The 23,468-nt window shown below is 48.3% G+C and overlaps 1 protein-coding gene across 1 annotated transcript in view; it reads right to left on the bottom strand.

Annotated features, from left to right (window-relative positions):
- The window catches only part of CNTN3 (contactin 3), an 86,976-nt gene extending 64,951 nt beyond the window's left edge, over positions 1–22,025 (bottom strand). The window contains exons 1-3 of the mRNA XM_008154986.3: positions 21,930–22,025; positions 19,399–19,525; positions 4,819–4,994 (exon numbers count right to left, since the gene is read on the bottom strand). Of these exons, the coding sequence (XP_008153208.2) occupies positions 4,819–4,994; positions 19,399–19,525; positions 21,930–21,984 (358 nt within the window). The 5' untranslated portion in view covers positions 21,985–22,025. The remainder of the gene's footprint in view (positions 1–4,818; positions 4,995–19,398; positions 19,526–21,929) is intronic.
- Positions 22,026–23,468: the final 1,443 nt, after the last annotated feature.

The following is a 23,468-nucleotide window of genomic DNA, read 5'->3' as shown; positions in this document are numbered from 1 at the left end:
AGAGGGACTTTTCATGAACAACTTGTGTACTGGATCACCTGGAGCTGAAGACAGACTTTTAGGAAACCTTTTCAGCCGATGCAATTAAAATAAATTTAATCATCTGAAAGGTAGTTATTCTAAAACTTTCGCAGTTGATCATCAAGAAGTCCTAATCAAGCCCTGGCCGGTGTGGCTCAGTTTGGATGAGCATCAACCTATGAACCAGGAGGTCACAGTTCCATTCCTCATCAGGTCACATGCCTGGGTTGCAGGTTCGATCCCCAGTAGGGGACGTGCAGAAGGCAGCTGATCAATATTTTTCACTCTCACATCGATGTTTCTCTGGCTCTCACCCTTCCGCTCTCTAAAAATCAATAAAAATATTTTAAAAGGATTCATTCTCAAGATACTAGGAATAAAGAGGTGTGAAGGAAAGGGCTTATCTGTTGACTTTCAGCCGTTCTCTGTCAGAGTTGCTGAGCAGGGAGCCAGGAGCTGAGTGGGCGAGGGACAGTCGGCGCAGTTTTCAGGCACGAACAAGAACAGGGACTAGTGTTCGCCGCAGGAAATTTCCATCAGTTACTTTAACAAATCAAATAACTTAAGTGATGATATATTCTATTTCATAAAACACTGTCCTTTGAGATTTTGAAATTAATGTCCTGAGGTATAATTTACACCAGAGTTTTTTTTTTTTTTTTTAAAGATGTACTATGCCCTGGAGTAGCATATTCTTTGCTTTATCCCCGCAGGACTCGGGCAGGCAATTCACAGAAGAAGAAAAAAATAAAACAAGGGATGCTTTAGCACATCTCTTGCAAATCCAATCATCCTAAAACCGACAGACAAGAGGCCCCTCCATCAAATGCAGAATCAGGGAAAGACGTGCAGTGAATGATGGGCTTCTAAGAGCTATTTTTATGTTTGAGAACATGACTGCAAGTCGAGCAAAAATAAGGAGGAGGGCGAAGAGAGGGAGAAATAATCTCATGAAAGAGATCATGACTGTGAAAATCACAGGATTTCAGGTATGATTTTAAAGACATTTCCCAACATTTGCAAAATAGAATCCTAGCGGCATAATGGATGCGCATTAAGCCAGGGCTCAATTACAGAGGTGCTCCCTTGGAAGGAGAAATTGCAGGGTATTTTTAGGAAGCTCCCCATAGCGGGAGAACACAGCGGCCTAAAAATGATGGCACCCGGTCCCCTGTGGAACCCAACCCCCCCATCTCACACACATACACACACACACACACACACACACACACACACACACACACACACACACACTGTGCCGCCTCTGAGCTGAGGGCTGAGTGCAGTCCCCGCCATGCACCGGCCTCTGGTTTATCTTTAAACACCGCCCGGAGCTGCCCACCTCCCGGGCAAGGTTTCGCTCAGGGGGACCCCGCAGGGTTCTGCCGCAAAGACACCGCTCTCAGGCCTCGGGAGAAAGGATGCAGCGCCGAAGAAACAGGCCCCCAGGGACCAGAGGTGGGGAGTCACAGAACAACAGGCAGAGGATGTCCAAGCAAGAACTTTCCGGGGCTCCAAGGAAACACCACGGGTCTATCCCAGGAGCCTCCCGTCTACTCCCAGGACACCACCTGGGAACAGAGGGAGCCCCATGGAGCTATCCCCATCAGCTGTTGAAGAACGCCATGCGAACTTGTCCTCCGTCCCGGCTCACACGCCCCTGCTCTCCGCAAGCCGTGTCGGCACCCCCAAGGCGTCTGTAAGGATTATAAAAACTGCCTTCCTCTCTCCACGCGCACACGGCCAGACCCAGGCAGGCTGCCACGGACAAGAGGAAGCCTTGGGGGTTTCCTCCAGGTGCCCTGGGCAGGGCAGGGCCTGCACATGCACACATACACGTGCACACACGTACACACACGCGTGCACACATGTGCACATGAGCACGCACACACAGCAGTGCTGGCTGACTGGTCACTTCATCGCTACCAAACGAAGGGGAGAAGGGACTTCTCGGGTAGATCGTGGGCGGTGCATCCAGTCAGCATGCTCAACACGCATGTCCTTCCCCAAGGAGTCACGTCCTCTCCCCCGCCTCCCGCCCTGGCAGCCGGCTCCACCCCCATGCACGTCTACATGAAAAACGCCCCCGGGTGACACCAGGTGGATCTCAGGTTTCTAAGGGCCGTTTCCCCCAGCCATCACCCGCTGTGTAACACAGGGGGGTTCCCGGTGGCCCCTGGTTTGCATCCTCCACCACCTCGGATCTAACAACAGACCAGCCAGTGATCGTTATTCATCAAAGCACGCCACCCTGTTTCTTGGTGTCTGGGGCGCCTGGGATAGGATGGCTCCCGTGAACACGAATGACTGTCCTTCGGCCGCCCCACCTCACACCAGTCCCATCTGCCGGCGGCACAGACCGATCACAGGGAGGGCGAGGCTCTTCTTCCCCTTTCGTCTCTCACCGTTTGTACAGTTTGGGTTAATTTGATGAGATTCTATTCCCCACTACCCGCCCCCTCCCCCCCAATGGGCTCGTGAGCCTGTAATGAAGGTCTCGGTGACGAGGATCCCAGGCCAACCTGCCTCAGCGGCCCAGGGAACACTCTAGTCTCCAGTTTTCCACCACAAGAGAGGGTCCTGGGATGGAGATTCACCCCCACGTGCTTCTGGGAGAGAATGTCCTGGCAGAATCCCGATCAATTCGGCCATGCCGGCCACAGGCTCCATCCCCCAACCTGCTCATTCACAGGTACAGGTGAGCCCCTCCAAAGCCGAGGATCGCGAGGCGAACACGGCAAACCCTGGGAGAGCTGTGAATAAGATTCCTGTCAAAGGAATCTTCTCAATCAACGTTTCCCCCAAAATGTAGAGCCTGAAATAATACTGCCATGTAATGAATATCTTATGAAATCTGCAGGTATTTTACAAAATAAACCATGTTTATGATTCAAAAAGCAAGCAACAAAGCTATCGCCCTCGCATGGAAAAGCAGAAAACACTGACCTAGAAGAAAAAAAAAAGGTGGCTTCTATACAACCCCAGTTTGAACAATCAAAACCTTCCTGCATGACTGGGTTGGGAAGCATCCTGTTTGACCCAAATGTGTTGCTTTTTAAATGCATACAGCACGAATGGTGCACTGATAAAGCCAGAGGCTATTGCTTTATTTTTATTTATTTATTTATTTTATATTTTTACTAGAGGCCCAGTGCATGAAAATTCACGCACTGGTGGGGGGAATCCCTCAGCCCAGCCTGCCCCCTCTCATAGTTGGGGAACCCTCAGGGGAAGGAGGCGACCCAGCAATCAGGGGAAGGCGACGCCCCATCACACCTCTGCTGCTGCCACCGCCGGCAGCGCAAGCCTCGGCCGGCCCTGGTTACCTGAGCCTTGGGTGGCCCTGTGTGGCTGGGCAGCCGCCATCCAAGGCTTGCCTGTGCCTGGGGCCAGCCCTGGGCAGCTGGGGGGCTGAGAGGACTGGGGGACTCTGGAGGCAGGCGCACGGTGGGGCTGAGGGGACTGGGCGCCACCATCTTGTGGCTGTGGGCACCGCCATCTTTGATGGCAGGGCAGTCAATTAGCATATTCCCTCCTTATTGGCTGTGGGAGCTGCCATCTTTGAGGGCAGGGCAGTCAATTAGCATATTCCCCTCCTTATTGGCTGTGGGAGCCGCCATCTTTGTGACAGCATGAGGGTCAATTAGCATATTCCCTCTTTATTAGATAGGATTGATTTCAGAGAGGAAGAGAGATGGAAACATCAATGATGAGAGAGAATCATTGATTAGCTGCTTCCTGCACACCCCCTACTGGGGATCGAGCCCACAACCCAGGCATGTGCCCTTGACCAGGAATTGAACTGTGACCTCCTGGTTCACAGGTTGATGCTCAACCACGGAGCCACGCTGGTGACACAAGGCGTCTTTAAACAGAAAGCCCACACGGCAAGGCTGCGGAGACTGTCCCGACCTGATGGTCGCTTGTCCCCCAGAGGGAGGCTGGGGAGGCAACAGGCATGCTCCGGAGCATGGCCACTGTGACCTGAAAACCAACAGCACCTGGAGGCCACATCGGGACGATGAGATCACACAAACAGGTGTCTGTACGGTGTCTGACTTAGCCGTCCACTCCTTTTCCCATAAAGGAGATGTGAGGTTCATCACCACGGCCAGCAGGTATAAGAAAGCATCACTAAGCATGCACATGCGGCACAGCCCAGAGCGGGGACCACCAGAGGGAGCAGCGAGCGAGGATGCTTCTCGGCGACCTTTGCCCACAGCAAAGACCCCTGACCTGCAGGCCTGGGCCAGCTCCCAACACAGGTCTCTACCCTGACAGGCGTCCTATACAAACACACAACCGACGCAAAGGAAGGGAGACCAGCAAGAAGAAACACAACGTGGACAGTGTTCGCAGGTCGTAAGGGGAAGATCAAAACTAAATCCGGTCGCCTGGCCAGTGTGGCTCAGTGGTTGAATGTCAAACTATGAACCAGGAGGTCACAGTTTGATTCCCTGGTCAGGGCACATGCCTACGTTGTGGGCTCGATCCCCAGTGCGGGGCATGCAGGAGGCAGCCGATCGCTGGTTCTCTCTCATCATTGATGTTTCTCTCTCTCTCTCCCTCCCTCTCCTTTCTTCTCTGAAATCAATAAAAATGCCCTGTATATTTTTTAAAAACCCACAAAACTCAAATCGGGTTTCAGGTCCCCAGTCTATACAGAGATCATAGAATTTACATCGCATCCATCTACTTACTACATGCATGAAACCATGTGTTGTTTCCGAACCCCATGGGGCCGCACCAATGCAGCCACGTGTTGTTGGGCTTACAGGGGTGTGGCCCGGCACTTACAGGCAAACTGCAGCTTTGCTTCTCTGCTGACGATGGTTCCGAGCGCATTGGTAGCGAAACACTGGTAACTCCCTGAGTCCCGATCCCTGTGGGGGTTAATGACCACCAGGTCTCCTCGGTTCAGCTCGTAACGAGACTCCACGCCCAGGTTAATATCGCTCCCGTTCAGCTGCCATCTGGAGAAAAGGCAAGGATTTTTCCCTCTTAGGATATACATATAGCCCAAGAGGATACTGAATATATATATATATTAAATCAGCCTTATAAAGTCCACTCAAACACCGCCTCTCCTATAAACCACAGGTAACGCACATATGGTTGCACTGATTCATAACTGCAACTCGTACACGCCCGAGGTCTTCAGCAGCAACCACAGGCCAACGGATGTAGAAACCAGGGCAGCACAGCATCTGGAAGTCAGAGACTCCTCGGGATTTCCTGAAAAGTGAGAACGACGCTGCGTGCTCCCGCGGGAAATCAGGCGCGGCCTGGGCCGGCCACGAGAGGTAGAACGTCGAGGTAATTGCCTCGCACGCGGCAGGCGATCTCACGCTGGCCAGGAGCGGGGAAGGGCACATTTCTGTGATTTATCCAGACCGACTGGGCACATTTAATCCACTAATTGGGTAAGTGCTCAGCTATCCATTTCCATCTGTCTGGGTAAATACCTGTCCCCAAGGCATACACTGTTCTTCTAAGCCATCACGGTGCTATTTGCTGAAGAGTACACGGTGGTAAAAATCCCTAAATGTCACCTCGGGGGTCGGACCAGAACAGGCAGGGGCCCTAGGGCCATATTTACCAACAGGAAGCCAGAGGGGGGAAAGGAAGAGAAAGAAGCTGGTGTTAAACAAGGGTTTGCAACAGGAACACCAGGAGTTTTAACAGTGAGTACACCTGACACATCGAGGCAGATGTCACCTTCAGTTTTTTTAAAAAAATATATTTTTTTATTGATTTCAGAGAAGAAGGGAGAGAGAGAGAGAGATAGAAACATCACCGATGAGAGAGAATCAGTGATCAGCTGCCTCCTGCACACCCCCTACTGGGGATCTAACCCACAACCCAGGCATGTGCCCTGACTGGGAATGGAACCATGAGCTTCCCAGTACATAGGTCTATGTTCAACCACTGAGCCACATCGGCTGGGCTATTTTATTTTTCCATCACTATTTATCTCCACTATGCCCTCTTCCACCTCCATCCAACTCAGTACTTCCCCACAATCACCACACTGTTGTCCAGGTCCATGAATTCTCTTTTCTTTTTTTTTTTCTTTTTCTTTTTGCTCAATTCCTCCATCCCCATCACAGCTGTCAGCCTGCTCTTTATGAGTCTGTCTCTGTGTTGCTTGGTAGTTCAGTTTGTTCCTTAGATTCCACATATGTGTGAAATCATCATATTCATCTTTCTCTGACTGGCTTTTTACACTTAGCGTAATGCTCTCCAGGTCCATCCATGCTATTGCAAAGGGTAAATGTTATCCTTTTTATAACAGAGTGGTACTCCATTGTGTAAATGTGCCCTATGATTACTGCAGCATTATTTACAATAGCCAAGATTTGGAAGCAGCTAATTGCCCATCAGTAGATGAGTGGATAAAAAAAAATATTTCACCTTTAAAAACTTACCCATGTCCCACCATGCCCAGAACACATCCACTGTGTAAACTGAGCCATCCATGTTCCCTAAGACTTAATTCTAGCAATAAAGCCACATGAGTACCTCGTCTATAAATTTTAGCACATTAAAACAAGAATTTCCATTATGATATTCTCTTTATGAGGATTTTGAGGGAATGGGCGACATAACACCCTTTTCCTAGATGAGAATTTCAATAAAGCAGCTCAGTGAGTCGGTAACTGTCCCATGTGTATTAATTGGCCAGAACAGAAGTGATACCCATTTTAATTCCAGCCCGAGTCCTTTAATCATGTCACGGACCATCTAAACTTGTCTCATTAATATCTAGAATATTTAACCTGGACGTACTATGCACTGTAAAAACATATAAAAAGATGAAATGCGAACTTTATCCCAAGTGGGTGTGCAGAAGTTAAATGGAATATTATACCACTGCGAAAATGTGAGAAATTTCATAAACATGAAAAAGTCTCACAAGCTATGGGTAATAAAAATGCAAATTAAAATATGCAGTTTAATACTGTTTATATAAAGTTTTAAAACACATCAAGTCACATTAGGGCTGTTCTAAACCTATTTTTAATGTACGAAAATGATACACTTCAACTTAAGGTATTTTAAAGCTCTCATGGAAAGTAGAATGTAATGTATTTAAGGGCAAATGCTGGGAAATTTAGCATTTTTTGTTTTATTTCTTAAACTGAGCTGTGGTTATAAAAAGGTACATCATTATTCTTGATTATATGTCTACATCATGTTCTATATTTGAAATAGTGTGCAATGAAACTTGAATGATGGAGACTAAAGGAAGTGAATAAATTCATAAGTTTAGTCCCTAGTGCTCAAAAATGTATCATTTGCTCCCTTTTAAAATCAAGAATTTCTTTGTCTTTCTTTATTCACATACAAGTCTCCTAGGTCTAAAGCAACATTTCTTCTGAGAGACCAAATTAAAGCTAAGAGAAAAAACTCAGGCCCCAACTCCTTTCTTTTGAACTTAAAAAGAACAAAATCACAAAAAAGGAAAAGGAAGAGCTGCAAGCTCGTTTGCAGAAGAATCTGCTATATTTTTTCTCTGTTTACAATACACTAACTCTCGCATGATCCTTCCCAGGGCAAATTCATATTTGCATGAACATTTTGGGTCATTTTCTTCTATTTTAACTTTAATTCTGTCCTTACAGTTTGGAAGTCAAACCATAAACATGTATTAACCCTCTCATCTTCTTCCTCCCCAAATCCTAGAACTACAGAAACTCAGAAAAGGAAATGAAACAAAGGAAAACTGTCCATCTACATTCTGTCCAAATACTCTGTATGCTTGATACGCAGTGGTGGTCTGAGGAACAGCATCATCAGCATCACCACCATCACCACCATCACTTCCATCATCCTCAGCATCACCATCATCACTACCATTACCACCATCACCATCATCATCATTATTACATTCATCACCATCACTACCATCATCACCATCACTACCATCACCACCACCATCACCACCATCACTTCCATCATCCTCAGCATCACCATCATCACTACCATTACCACCATCACCATCACCATCATCATCATTACATTCATCACCATCACTACCATCATCACCATCACTACCATCACCACCACCATCATCACCATCACTTCCATCATCATCAGCATTACCATCATCACCATCACTACCATCATCACCATCACCATCATCATCATTATTACATTCATCACCATCACCACCATCATCAGCAGCATCAGTGTCACCACCATTAGCATCACCATAATCAGCACTGTCACCATCATCACCATCACTACCATCATCACCACCATCATCATCAGCATCAGTGTCACCACCATTAGCATCACCATCATCAGCACTGTCACCATCATCACCATCATCACCATTATTACCATCATCACCATCGCTACCATCATCACCATCACCATCACCACCAGCATCTGGGCGCCTGTTGGACATGCAGAATCTCGGGCTCTATCTTATATCTACTGGGTCAGAGTTGGCATCCTAAGAGGGATTCAAGGTGTTTACTGTTAAGCACACTCAATTTGGAGAAGATCTGGCCCACCTTACACCCAAGGAGCACCCATGGGCAGACTCTGGGAGACACAAGCAGGTAAGAGCTCCTGCTCTTGACTTGGCCCAGTTCATGTTCAACAACTGTAATTACAAAGCCCTCCTCGCTCCCTCCCACCCCTTCCTGAGAAAAATACCGAGTTCCTGTATGTCAGGCGATTCTCTAGTTTCTGAGGATGTGATGAGTCCCTGCCTTCATGAAGTTTCACGTTGGTGGACTTTTCTCCTGTTTCCTTCCCTGACCTCTGTTAGGCCCCAGGCCCTGGCCACTCCTGCCAGCCAGGTAACAGCCTAATGAACCCAGAGGGGATCCAGAAGCAAACGCTCCCTGCAGCTGTGTGACCATGCACAAATCACTCACCTTCCCTAGACCTAAGTTTTTACCACGTGGAATGAAAAAATGCCATCTTTTCCATAGGGTTGCTCTATAACTTCATTTACGAAGACAATGGATGCAAAGCTCGTAGCTCAAGGAGCCACTCGGCCAATGGGGTGGCACCCTCACAGGTGGTCAACGATCTTTCCACCTCATTTTTCTTTCTTCCCCCGCGAATATTTTTTGGTTATGCTTGTTCCCTCCTTCACTCAGGGCTTCCTGCCACTCCTCCCAGGTGGACGACTGTGTCTGCATGTATGGACTATCTTACATGCACCTGCCTGAGAAGCCAGCGGAACTGAACAAGAATCATGGCGGCTTCACCTTCAAAGAGTAGATCTGCCGGGACGTCACAAGGGGGCGGGCTGCAACGTAACCTGTGAATGGTGTGCAGTGGGAAAACCGCTCTGAGCTCAAGTCAGGAGAGATGTAGCTGATTACGCAGTTTTGAATGGAGTCTTCTCATGACAAAGGGTATCTGTGTTTTTGTTCCCTACAAAGTTCAGTTTGCATCGGGGGGAAGAAAGAGATTTTAGCTCCTGAGTTAGAATGTTTCTGGCCAGCTCTGGCCCATGTGGCTAAAGCATCAGAGCATGTACCCGAGGGTTGCAGGTTCAATTCCCAGTCAAGGGCATGCAACCTGGGTTGCAGGTTCCATCCCTGATCCTGGTTGGGGTGCATGCAGAAGGCAACTGATCAACGTGTCTCTCGCACATTGATGTTTCTCTCTCTCTCTCCCTTCCACTCTGTAAAAAAAAATCAATGGGAAAAAAAATAGAATGTTTGTGGCCAGACTCAGCATTTGAAAACTGCGTTCCTGTGTTTCTCAGTTGAATGATAAAGACACAGTGGCTATGTGGAAAACGGTAAGATAAATAAGAATTGGGAGAAGCCGTTCTTCCTTCCTCTGCACTAGCTGGAGAGAGTTAGGGGTCGTAGAGTATGGAGTGAATACTCTACCTCAGTAATTGTCTCCAATCTAAAAGCCATCACCCCAAAGTTCCGACGAAGGACCAAAATGGAAAAGCTTGCTCCATTTGCATAAATATTTCTTACTTCAGCTCCGTCTTCTTCCTGCGGACACGGTCCCTACGTCATTTCACTCCGGAAAAGGCAGCAGTGGCTCCTTGAAGTGTGCTCCCGCCACAGCAGAGGACCAGGCGTCGCTTTCAGCAGCCCCTCCGGAGCGCGAGCGCACTCATTCTCTCTCCACAAAGCCGCACAATTATTTCCCACCTTCCCACAGGAGTCCTCGTTAATTGAGCCCTTCCCCAGGTGACAGAAAATATCTTATTAAATATTGATTGTTTTTCCACTTGCTGAAAGTATGCGAATTCAAAAGGGCTGTCTTTGCTTAAACTCTGAAATATGGAAGAAATCGCTGGGCCTGCGATTTATCCTGAGAAAACAGTTTTAATTCCCTAATGCAAAACAGTCTCGTTTCAGCCCGATCTGTAGATGGTTCTGATATTTTCATCCGTATGGGAAAAAAACCAAGGCTTACACGCACACTCCGTCTTTCACAGAGTCTATGTCCAAAAAATGTACAAATCAGACTAATTTTTTGCAGTCAATTGTCATCCACCTGTTCAGAGTTGCTGAACTCAAACGCACAGGAGTGATGGTGACAGGTGAGGGGCACACTCCGGACATCAATCTGGAAGCTTTCAGAGACGATGCCTTTTAGTTTTGCACGCTCACAATCTTTGTGAAAGTTGCAGAGTCTACGTTCTGAAGTTCATAAGGAACTCTAGAGCCTTTTTTTTATCTTTTATTTTATTTTATTGATTTTTACAGAGAGGAAGGGAGAGGGATAGAGAGTTAGAAACATCGGTGAGAGAGAAACAGTGATCAGCTGCCTCCTGCACACCCCCTGCTGGGGATGTGCCTGCAACCAAGGTACATGCCCTTGACCGGAATCGAACCTGGGACCCTTGAGTCTGAAGGCCGACGCTCTATCCACTGAGCCAAACCAGTTAGGGCGAGGAACTCTATAGTCTTGAATGAAATCTTTCTGAGATGTGGCCATTGTTTAAAACTTCACAGATACAACATTCCATTCCAAAAGGCGGAAGGCAGGGATGCAGCAAAGGGAGGCTGCCCTGTGGCTGCTAAGGGGCCCCACCCCAGCATTCCTGTCGGGGGACACTGACTTCTGCTCTGGACACAGAGGGACCTGGTGACGGGAGCTCGGTGGGAAGGTCACGGGTAAGGAGCGAATCTGCATCTTCCTCCGTCGGAACCCTCCTGAGTGATCTCCTCCTGGCCGCCAGCCTTCGTGTTCAGACCCTCATTCTACACGAACCGGGATTTGTCGGGGAACCCACGAGGGAGACGTGGCTCCTGGTTCTCCTTCGCAAACCCGCTGCTCCTCAGTCCACGCACTCCCCCCGGGCCCCGAACCACCGAGTGGAGGTTGTGTGTGTGTGTGTGTGTGTGTGTGTGTTTCTGGGTCGGTGGGGGGGGAAGGCAGGGGTACTGGAGGGAGACGTCTGCTTTCGCTGCTGCCCCCAGTGAGGCAGCAGGGATTTGACTGACCCACTTCTAAATCTCAGCTGTACCGTCTACACCACCGGACGCTCCAGTACCGACCAGACTGGCCCGGGGCTGGGCAGGTGGAGTGAGTGAGGAAGTGGGGAGCTCACCCAGAGAAGGGCGGGGTCGGTGGGGAATTTTTGCCCAAACAACTCAGGTATAGTTTATTTAAGACATCATGCATGCCCTTGAACCAACAGGTTTAGAAACTTGAATGTAAAGCATAAGGTGTCTGCCCAGCCGGCGTGGCTCAGTGGTGGAGCATTGATCTATGAATCAGGAGGTCAAGGTTCGATTCCCCATCAGGGCACATGCCGGGTTTCGGGCTTGATCCCCAGTGGGGGGCGTGCAGGAGGCAGCCGATCAATGATTCTCTCTCATCGTTGATGTTTCTATCTCTCCCTCTCCCTCTCCCTTCCTCTCTGAAATGAATAAAAACATATTAAAATAATAAATGTAAGTAAAAGCACAAGGTGCCTGACGTAGGAGACATTTCAACTGGTAGCCGTCACTCCTAAATGATGACAAGCATACAGTGTTGTGTCCAGGAGATCAAGTAGGACATCGACGGCTGAGGGTGAGCCACCGCCTTCCAAACACAAATGCACGTCTTAACGAGCTAAGCCTTACGAAAGCCCGACTTCTCAGGGTGGGAAGCACAGAGGCTCCCGTGAAGGGCGGCTGTTCGAGTCACCGCCGATTCCCGCCGAAGCCATGAGCCATGGGGCGGCGGCTCACAGGTGCATCCTGAGGAGTGCCTCAATCCCACCCTCCAACCCGGCCCGACCTGGCCCCACGGAGCCGTCCCTGACGCTGGCCATCCCTTGATCGACACACATCTCCGAGATGGGGCGTCAACGCACAATCATTTTCATTTACTTCACTGGCCATTATTTACTTACCACGCTAGTTATCATCACACGGGGCACCTCTTACACACAACCACCCAGGGACAAAACAACAATAAATATCGATAGACCTTTAATTGGAGGCACCAAGTCCCAAATCCCATTTTCTGAGGACAAGGTTAGGGAAGGTCACCCCCCCTTTTTGTTTTTATTGTTTTTTTTTTTTTTTTGGTTATTCCTCACCCGAGGATATTTTTCCATTGATTTTTAGGGAGCATGGAAGAGAGAGAGAAAAACAGAGAGAAACATCCATGTGAGAGAAACACATCGATTGGTTGCCTCCTGCACCAGGGCCGGGGCCGGGGAGGAGCCTGCAACCAAGGTCGGTGCCCTTGACTGGAATTGAAGCCGGGACCCTTTGGTCTGCAGGCCAGCGCTCTATCCACTGAGCCACACCGGCCAGGGCAGGAAGGTCATCCTTTGAAGTTGAAACTGACCAACCTGAAAATAAATTGAGTGCCTTCAGGTCGTCTGAAAATAACCCCAGGATATCATGCACCCGCAGCGGACGCTATAAAGTTACCATCCCGAGGGATATCCAAACGATCCCACAAAATCTGTCAGTGAAATGGAAACAAAGCCATATTCTAGAGAAAAAGAGATGTCATTTGGGCTTCAACGTAAAATAAAGCAAAAAAAAAAAAAAGAAAGAGAGAGAGAGAGAACAAGAAATGTACTAAAATCTTTAGGGGGCTGGGTAGGGTTTGGGAAACCAGCCGACACTAAACACTTATTAAATCAACGGGCAATACTTTATTTGGGGCTTGACGGGAAAATGAGGATTTTAATCACAGAAGCAATTTGTGGTTTTAGATGCGGCTTCGTGTTAATAAGCAAAGGCGTTTGTGTTCCAATGCAATGTTTTGTTAATATGTTTACTGAAGTGATGAGAATAATTGCAGCCTTTGAAAGCAAGAATGTCTGGATTTGCATATTCCATAATTTAGCCAAAAATAACTAGTTAGGCTTCCGCAGTAATTGCTGGAGATATAAATGAGTGTAATGGTGATGCTATGTTTTAAAAATTGAGTTTTTGACCATGTTTTATGACACCGATTCCTATTTGTCCTGTGTTGATAAATTTAAACGTACATTTTAAACAACAAAGAGAGATTACAGCTCCACTGGGATTAAAAACAAGAGTTCGGTTTCCATAGTTACGGCCCCGCTCCAACTGGTCAGTGACTGCCTTAGTGAATCCCAGGAGGCAGTAGAGGGCGGAGGTTGGCTATTTCTACGTTTCCGGCGACTGGTTCAGCTTTTCCTGGTAGCAGATCCCTCATTCTCCTCCTACGAGGCCACACCTCCCGGGCCCCAGGCCTGGGCCTCAGAACGTCCCCTCGGGCCCGAGGACGCCAGTGGTCCGTCAGCAGGTCACCCCTCCCGTCCCCACTCAGAAACCCCAATAAAGAACCCCCAAGCCGTCCCTGACTGCCCCGGTCCAGGGCCGAGGCCGGACCCGTACATTTCTCCTGGGCTGACTGCTGGCAGCATCGCTGTTTTTATTTCACATTTTCCTGACATGATTGGAACCTTTCAGGACCCTAACAGGGAGATGCCCTTTTCTCTAGCCGATGCCAGTCGCGAGTCTCAGGCGGCCCCCTGCTCACCTCCGGGGAGCCACCTCTGTCCCCTCATTCCAATCCGCCCTAAAGTGAGCAAAACAGAAGCAGCACCCCAAACTTAAGAGCATCCAGACTGCTGCCGACCTTGAGCCCAGACTCCCTGTTTTCTCCCTGTTAACTCCCTGCCCTTTCCCCCAAAATCTGGCTGCAGTGCCCTACTGGACAGCACGGCGGCCTCTCCAGCTGAACCGAAGGTTGAAAACAGCCCACGTGGGCCCCGTTCAGCGTTCAGACTTGTTTTCTGCAGCCAAAAAGCAGGCTCAACATCGGACGTGGAGAGAGCCCAGAAAGAGGACATCTCTTGAGAAGCTTTGTGACACCGGACCCGGATCCGGGACAGCCACCGCTGGCTGCGCTGCTGAGAGGCGAGGGGACCCAGTGAGGGCTTGTGGCCAGGCGCTGGGCGGCTCCCATCGCCGCTCAAGGGGCCGCGTGTGCGTCTGTTACCTGCCTGCTCCACGTGGCACTGCCCGTTCTACCCACTCCAGCCCCGGGACCCCCCTGCTCAGGGTCTTCAGTGAGCGAACAGGAGGGCACTTGTCACCTAAGAGACGCCGGAGGCCCCGGCCTGTTCACAGGAGCTGTGCAGGCCTCCTCAGGGCACCTCCTCAGCGGCATTGGCGTTAGGAGGAGACCCAACACAACTAACTTCCACACGTCGGCGGCGGGGCGCCGGCGGGGAGAGGCACACGGAAGAATAAAACCCCGAGACAGGCGATTCTCTGGAGAATTTCTGAACTTCCAGATTTTCTAGGAGGGCCAATTAAGAGGCTGGTTTTTGTTTTGGTTTTTTGTTGTTTTGTTGTTGTTTGTTTTTTGTTTTACCCAATGGGATAACAACAAAGAAATCTCTCTTGAGACAAGTTTGCCTCTGTCCGCAGGGCAGGCTCTGGGCTTGCAATGGGCAGTCTTTGTAAGACAAAGTTTGTTCTGAACCTTGTGTTTGGGTTTCATTCACTTTGGTTACACATCACCCCCTAATTTTACTTCTTGGCGGCTTTGTATCTACCTACCTACCTACCTACCTAATGGAGGACATTACCGACCTAAGTATTTACCTAGCTATCTATTTATCTACCTACCTACCTATATACACGCATACCTACTTACGTGTGTGTATATCTATCTACCTACCTACGTACCTACCTACATGTGTGTATCTATATATCTATGTATCTACCTATCTACCTATGTACATCTGTGTCTATCTATCTACGTGTCCACTTACCTACATGTGTATCTATCTATATACATCTATCTATCTATCTATCTATCTATATATATATATGTACGTGTGGTGTATGTATGACCTATCTATGTATCTATCTCTCTACCTACTACCTATCTACGTATCTGCTTAGATTTATCCTTATAAAAACATATTCTCTCTTGCTTCATGGAGAAAATTCCCCATATCTTTTATGTGTCCTCAATCATCGCATATCTATAGTACTTCTCTGTAGTTTTTAAAGGGTAGTAAAAACCTAAGAACAAGCTAGCATGTTTTCTTTGGAACATTTAAAGAATAATGTAGAACATTACCTGGTGGACTTTAAAGTCAAGAGCCTGGGGGCAGGAGGGTAGGGGGCCGGGGGGAAGAATCAGGCCGTAAGTGAAGGTGCCGTGAGAGTCCAGTTGCAATCACAGCCCATGGGGTTTTATACACCCAGGACCCCGGCAGCAAAACCTATGCAGGTAACACGTAACAGGCCGCCGTCGCCCGTGGCCGGAAAGCCTAATGTTCTCACACAAAAAACGAGGTTCCCTGTGCTGTTTTAAGGTCTTCATTTCTAGTGACTATAAACCTCGGGTTTAAGTGAAAATCTACTGGTTAGAAGTCTTAACGTTAGAACATCTTACGGCTACAATGCCAGTGTTGGCGCTGCCGGCTAGCCAAGGGACTGAACAATACCTGCTCATTCCGTAACACCTGCACGTCCAATTCCTTCGCCACAAGACGTAAAACTGATAACGCAACCCAAGTCCCACCGCTTCCAGTCTCGGCTATGGACTGTGTTTGCATTTCGACACACGCCACCCCAGGCCCCGTCATACAGTATCGGAAGCACTCTGCAAACAGGAGAACCTTGTCACGGGCATGCACACGCGCCGCGGACACAGTGCCCCGTTTGCACGCCATAAGCGTCTATAGACGCAAGCAGCGGACCTTCATTAATTACATTCAAAATATCTGGCATTTAACTGGTTAGAAACTGGCTCTCTGGTTTTTTTCAGTAAATACCCGGTGTCCAAAGAAATAAGGACAATGACAGGCTACGTCTGGGTTTCTAAAGGCAATCCTTCCTGCTGTTTCCAAGCCTAATTAATCTGCCCATTTTGAAATGCCCGAAGGACTAAATCTTGTATCTTGACAATTCTTCAGTTGACACATTTGTCGTCACATGACTCAGAAGGCAAATGCCAGGGAATGAAACTTGACTGACAACAGGGAAACAGCCCGCCCACGAGTCCGCGCTCCCCGGAGTCTCTGTTATGCTCACGGTCATGCCTAGCGGCCTCTTCCTCTCGGGAGAAACACACGGAGGCGTTTTCAACAGGTTAGAACGTCCTAGAAAAATGCTGGGGAAATTATTCCAGGATCACGTCTGGCTCAGTTGATTCGTCCCCTATTTCCCCGAGAGAGGAAAATAAGTCCAGAAGTCTGAAGACCGAATTCAGCTTGTGAAATGCTAGATTCCTGTCTCTTTCGTCAGGCCTGACACCTTTCCTATTTCTATAGGGAGAGGAAGAGGCAGAGGGAAAACGTCACCACCTCTGCCAAGGCTGACCAGGAGCCTGGTGTTGTGTTGCTGAAAGCACACAGTAGGTGCTCAATACATGGGCTAGTGGATATCAGTGACCTTGCAAAGCTTCCAGATGCAAAAAAATGCAAAGGTCCTAGCTGGTTTGGTTCAGTGGACAGAGCGTCAGCCTGAGGACCAAAGGGTCCCCGGTTTGGGTCAAGGGCATGTACCTTGGTTGCAGGCTCCTCCCCAGCCTGGGGCCCTGGTCAAGGCTCATGCAGGAGGCAACCAACCAACTGATGTGTTTCTCTCACATCAGTATTTCTCTCTGTCTTTCCACTCTCTCTAAAAAAAAAATCAATGGGGGGGAAAAAAATCCTCAGGTGAGGATTAAAAACCAAACAAAAAACTGCAAAGGTCACCCAGCCGGCTTAACTCAGTGGTTGAGCATCAACCTATAAGCCAGGAGGTCAAGGTTCAATTCCCAGTCAGGGCACATGCCTGGGTTGCGGGCTCGATTCCCAGTGTGGGGCGTGCAGGAGGCAGCCGATCAATGATTCTTTCTCATCACTGATGTTTCGATCCCTCTCTCCCTCTCCCTTCCTCTCTGAAATCAATAAAAATATATATAAAAAATTCAAAGGTGGGCCTTCCGACCTCATGCTGACCCAGCTGCCATTGACGGTTGGCATCAACTATTTACATGACTTAACGGAGCGGAAGCTCAGGGAGTGACATGAATACTCTAACCAGGCGTCCTCAAACTACGGCCCGCGGGCCACATGTGGGTGTTTTTGCCGCTTTGTTCTTTTACTTCAACATAAGATATGTGCAGTGTGCATAGGAATTTGATCATAGTAGGTTTTTTTTTTTAAACTATAGTCCAGCCCTCCAGCGGTCTGAGGGACAGTGAACTGGCCCCCTGTTTAAAAAGTTTGAGGACCCCTGCACAGTCAGCCGTTATTGATACGGGCCGCAGTGGCTCGCTCTGCGGGATTCAGGAGAGCTGTGCCAAGCCAACTCATGCTGTGAACAGGGTTTTGGAGACGAATGCTCTCAGCACTGAGAGAAGGTTTCCTCGGAGCCCGCCACGGCCTCGTGGCCCCTCCCACGGGAGCAGCACACGCTGTTCATACATGATTCATTTCTGCGTGAAAGCGGGTCCCCTCAGCACCCCTAGGAGTCAAAATGCTAATCCCGGGATGTTTAATACAGTCAATACCCAACCCATCCCAGGACCCACCATCGCCCCAAAATGTTCGCATGTATTTTTATCTTAAGGCCACCGAAGAGGAGAGGGTTCGTCTTTCTCTCTGTATACCTTTCCGTGGTATTCGAAGTCTTTCAGTGAACAGGTGTTATCTCTACAATCGGAAAAATATAGACTTTTGCATGAAAAAAAAAATCTAATTAATTAAATGTGTTTTCCTCTTCAAGGATAAGCAAACTGATCTTGGTAAGAATGTATTGTATTCTGTATGTATTGAACCTTCAAACACACCCCAGGAAAATGGTAAAGGAAGAAGGTCAGACACTGAAGGTTCTTTTTCTAAAACGAGGATTTCCAACGCCTTTTCTTATTTTTAAAAAATTGAATGTATTTGGGTGACACGGGTCAACCTGAACACACAGGATTCAGGTGTGGGTTTCTATGTCACAAGATCTGTATTTTGCACCGTGTGCCCACCACCCAGAGTCAATCGTCTCCTGTCACCTCATATTAGGACCCCCTTCTCCCCCCAACCCCCTTCCCTCTGCCAACCACCACTCTGCTGTTTGTGTCCACAAGTTTCAGCCTTCGAGCCCACGTGAGTGAAGTCATATGGTTCTTAGCTTTCTCTGACTTATTTCACTTCGCATGATGTTCTCAAGGTCCGTCCATGGTGTTGCAAATGGTCGTATTTCGCCCTTTCTTGTGGCTGAGTAGTATCCCAGTGTGAACACGGACCACATCCTTAGACACGGGATTCCACCCCAGGACGCTGTTGGGTGCCTCGGTCCCAGCAGGCACTTTAAATGGCACGATGGGTCAGGAGGAAGCCACTGGGCGTGTGGGGGATTCCGCAGCGTTTCTCTTCACGCCAGAAACAACCCCCCGCCCGCCCCGCCCCAGATGGGAATGAGGCTGTGTGCTGGGCCCAGCGTTCACGCCTCAGGTCTGCGGAACCCCAGGTGCAACCCCAGCTGCACGGTGTCTTCCCGCCGTAAACACGCGGCCTCCAAAAATTCAGTCCCCATATCAATTTTTGTTTGTTTATTTATCCTCACCCAAGGATATTTTTCCCATGGATTTTTTTTTAGAGAGAATGGAGGGAAGGGAGGAGTGCAGGAGAAAGAAGGGGAGAGAGAGAGAGAGAGAGAGAGAGAGAAAGAGAGAGAGAGAGAGAGAGAGAGAGAGAGAAAGAGAGAGAGAGAGAGAGAGAGAGAGAGAGAGAGAGAGAGAAACATCGATGTGACAGAGACACATCAATTGATTGCCTCTTGCATGCACCCCGACTGAAGGACTGAGGCCAGGGATGGAGCCGGCAACCATGGTCCGTGTCCTTGACTGGGAATCGCACCCGAGACCCTTGGGTCCGCAGGCCAATGCTCTAGGCACTGAGCCACACCGGCCGGGGCCACATCCTCCTTCACGTGCGTTTCTGACTTCGCGCCCTACCTGTAACGAGGGGAAGGGTTGCCTCTGGCTTCGCAGTTGAACGTGACTCTCTGGTCCGCAGCACCGACGGGGGCCATGCTGTCGCGGGGCTCGCTGACGAACACGGGGCCGTGTAAGAGCAGCTCCCCTGTGGGCGGGAGACAGCGAGGGCAGCCGGGGTGAGTGGGGGTGGGGAACGCTGAGCTCCAGCCACTCTCCTCAGCCCCGCGCAGCCCCGGGCTGACCACGTAGGCGCCGCGGGGTGGACAAGCTACTGCCCACCACCTGGTCTCAGAGCCGAACCCACAACACGGGCTCCCTGGCAGCGGGGTCTGGGGTCTGGAGGTTGCTCTATAAAGACTTTTACCAAGATCTTTTTAAAATGGGGAAAAAAAAACACATGGATACCCTATACATAATGTATCATATTACTCCAAGTCGCCCTCACCAACCCTTGCAGCTTTTTTAGCAACATACCCCGAGAATCAAGTTGGCCTTTCAATTTTCTAATAAGTTCTTAATATTTTAGTAAAATGGGTACTGTGTTTTCATGCATTCATTCATAAACCTATACAAGATTTCTCAAAAAATGCTGAGAGCAATTAATTCAATTTGCACGTCGTATAAAATTACAACTCAACCTCTTAAAGCTCTGAGGGACTGACCTTTCTCTTCAGTGACCCCTCCCCTTCCTGAGTGTATCCTCCTATTTCCCATTAACTGGGGAGTTTCAAGGTTGTTCTCTAAAAATTGAGCCGTGAATACTCTCAGCACCATGGTTCCTTCACTTTCAACTTCCTCCTCCTCCAACAGAACTCAAATGGGAGCCTTTGTAAATGAAGAATGTCACCCAAGAAGAACAATATTTTGATATCTACATTGCATTTCCTCCAAAGATCACTTAAATAGGCAGAAGTCTGAAAATAATTACTTCTATTTCCCTATGAGCTAGATCAGTGGTTCTCAACCTTTCTAATGCCTCGACCCTTTAATACAGTTCCTCATGTTGTGGTGACCCCCAACCATAAAATTATTTTCATTGCTACTTCATAACTGTAATTTTGCTACTGTTAATGAATCGTAATGTAAATATCTGTGTTTTCCGATGGTCTTAGGCTCTACAATCTCGACCCACAGGTTGAGAACCGCTAGCAGGGTCGCCTAAGACCATCGGAAAACACAGATGTCACGGGGAAAAACCTATTTAAAAAAACCTCTTTAACTTAAAAGTTGGAGGTTTTTGTTTCATTTAAATATTTGAAGGATGTTTAAAGTTTGATATAAGGGCTCAAAAGTCTACTTCCGGTAACATGTGTTTTACCAGTCGACACGTTTAGCCTCATTACACAGCGATGCCCGGTGAAACCGGGCAACGTTGGGTCAGCTCCCTGCACACCAGGAAATCTTGTTTATGGAGAAAATTGGTCTTCTCAGGAGATGGGTGCTGAGGTTTTCAGGGGAGAGAGGCGATGACTTCTGTAACTTACTTTCAAAGGGTTTAGCTCAGTGGTCGGCAAACTGCAGCTCGCGAGCCACATGTGGCTCTTTGGCCCCTTGAGTGTGGCTCTTCCACAAAATACCACGGCCTGGGCGAGTCTATTTTGAAGAAGTGGCGTTAGAAGAAGTTTAAGTTTAAAAAATTTGTCTCTCAAAAGAAATTTCAATCGTTGTCCTGTTGATATTTGGCTCTGTTGACTAATGAGTTTGCCGACCACTGGTTTAGCTGATCAATGAGTCAATCAACAGAAAAAAATACATCCACCTGTGTTCACAAATAGAACACAGTGAAACGGCCCAGCAGTTCAATCTAAATGATGCATGTGTGGGTGTCCATTATACTATTCTTTCAACTTTATAGGCGCTGGAGAATTTTCACCATAAGAAGAAGAATCAAACTTTTGAAAAACCTATGTGTTATACATATGTTAATTTTTTAAATCTTCTCTTATTTATCCATTCCTTCAGAAAACAAAACAAAACGAACAAAAGAAATACATCAAATGATCTATAAGAGCTGCTTTTGTATGGTAGATGTCTGGAAAATTATTCATTTTTTTCTTTCTGTTTTGTTCTGAACTTCAAATTTTCCAAGTTAACAAATAAAAAGCCTATGTTTACTTTTGCTTCCTGAAATAATTTATCTGCTAAAAGGAAAACTGTTGTTTTCAAGACAAGATAAAAATACCGGCTTTCTTTAAAACTTATATTCGCCCATCACACTGGAGATTATAACTTTTAGCTCCTTTTTGGAAAAAAAAAAATATTCATGAACTAACATCCGCAAATTCTGATTATCGGTTGTATTCGTCTGCTACAGGAGACTCTTGACATAAGAAGGCATAAAACACTGGGCCAAAATTAGGGGCTGAAATGAGAATCTAACAGTCAGAAGAGAGTATTTGAATTTTCCTTCTGAAAAAAAACAACACACAAAAAACAAAAACTGTTCTCCCTTGCTACTGGAGGAGTGTTACTCCACAGTTTAAAAATTATTGAATATATTACTCAAGTATATTTCTAACCTCGACTTGGAAAATACAGCTTAGTTTTACCTCCGAGGCAGCCAATGAATGACAGCAGGACCATCTGTCTCCAGGACAACAGCATCTTTAACTGCCCACAGGCAGGAACTCTGGTCCAGACTCTGATGAACAGGGTACCTTATCTTCAGGGAAACCCTAAATCTGTAAAGTAGATGTACGAAGGAGTTAGGCTTGAAAAGAAACGAGTGGCCTTAAAAAATACATTGTCGTCTTCTCCTAAAACTCTATGCCACTCAAAATCCTCAAAGGAAATGCATCTTTTTGGATGCCAAAGAGAAGATGTATGAAATGTAGAGACATTTAAAAAAACCCCACTCTATGTAACTGAGAGGCAGATGGAAGTGGCTTCATAAAATCAGAAGTGTTCAACCCCGAAATATTAAATATTAATATGTTAAATATTAAAACATTGGCGAGATAATAATTACAGCAATTATAACCCTGGCATTCCAACTTTCCTCATTTTGTCCGATGAGGACATGCTGGGAAGACGACGAGGGTCACGTGTGCAGACACCTCAAAGCACCGGGTATCTTGGTCCCGGGTCCGTGATGAGGCGCGTCCAGTATAAATGGGAGGGCCGGGCTCACCTCCAGGGCAGCGCTCTCAGAGACACGCGCAGGGAGCGTGCTGCCGAGCTCAGACCCGGAATGCTCGTGGCAGAAACTACCGAGCCTGGGAGTCTTGCCAGGAAGCGAGTTTCTTGTTTATCCTCTTTAATTGTTGTCAACTGGAATGGCTGGTAGACAGGAAATAACTATGTGCACATCCTGCGTCATGTTCAGCGGCCAGCAAGCACTCGTTCACCTGCGCAGTGAGAGGTCAAGCCGGATGTCCGCACACCTAAGAGCTGGGGACCTGTTCCGACTGCTGACAGTGGCCCATGCTGGCCGGCGGACGCACCCTGGGCCTGGGCAGCAGCGGGGCCTGGGCCGAATTCGCTGTCGCTGAGCCGGGGAGGGGAACCCCGGCTCAATGTGGGATCTGACAAGTGAGCCATGTCATCGACCTGAACCGTGTCTGAACCATTAAAAACGTGAAAATATCACAACGCCCCAGTCATGTTCTTACACTGACAGACAGCCCGCTGCGCCCATGGCGATGCTGAAGCCTAAGGTATGTGAGAGGTGGTGCAGGGGCTGGATGGTGGAGTGGAAGCCAGATTTGGCAGCACTGACTCCGCCCCTGGGAACCTGGAACCACCAACATACAGTTGTCAACCACTTTCCTAGGAACTGGATCTGTGGCCATTCCTCCCCATCCACCACTGCAAAGGGCACACTCCCCATCCACCACTGCAAAGGGCACACTCCCCATCCACCACTGCAAAGGGCACACTCCCCATCCACCACTGCACAGGGCACACTCCCCATCCACCACTGCACAGGGCACACTCCCCATCCACCACTGCACAGGGCACACTCCCCATCCACCACTGCACAGGGCACACTCCCCATCCACCACTGCACAGGGCACACTCCCCATCCAGCACTGCACAGGGCACACTCCCCATCCACCACTGCACAGGGCACACTCCCCATCCACCAC

The sequence above is a fragment of the Eptesicus fuscus genome, chromosome 18, assembly GCF_027574615.1.
Source record: "Eptesicus fuscus isolate TK198812 chromosome 18, DD_ASM_mEF_20220401, whole genome shotgun sequence".
NCBI lineage: Eukaryota > Metazoa > Chordata > Mammalia > Chiroptera > Vespertilionidae > Eptesicus > Eptesicus fuscus.
Note: the sequence above shows the minus strand (reverse complement) of the source record. Positions and strands in the feature narration are given on the sequence as shown.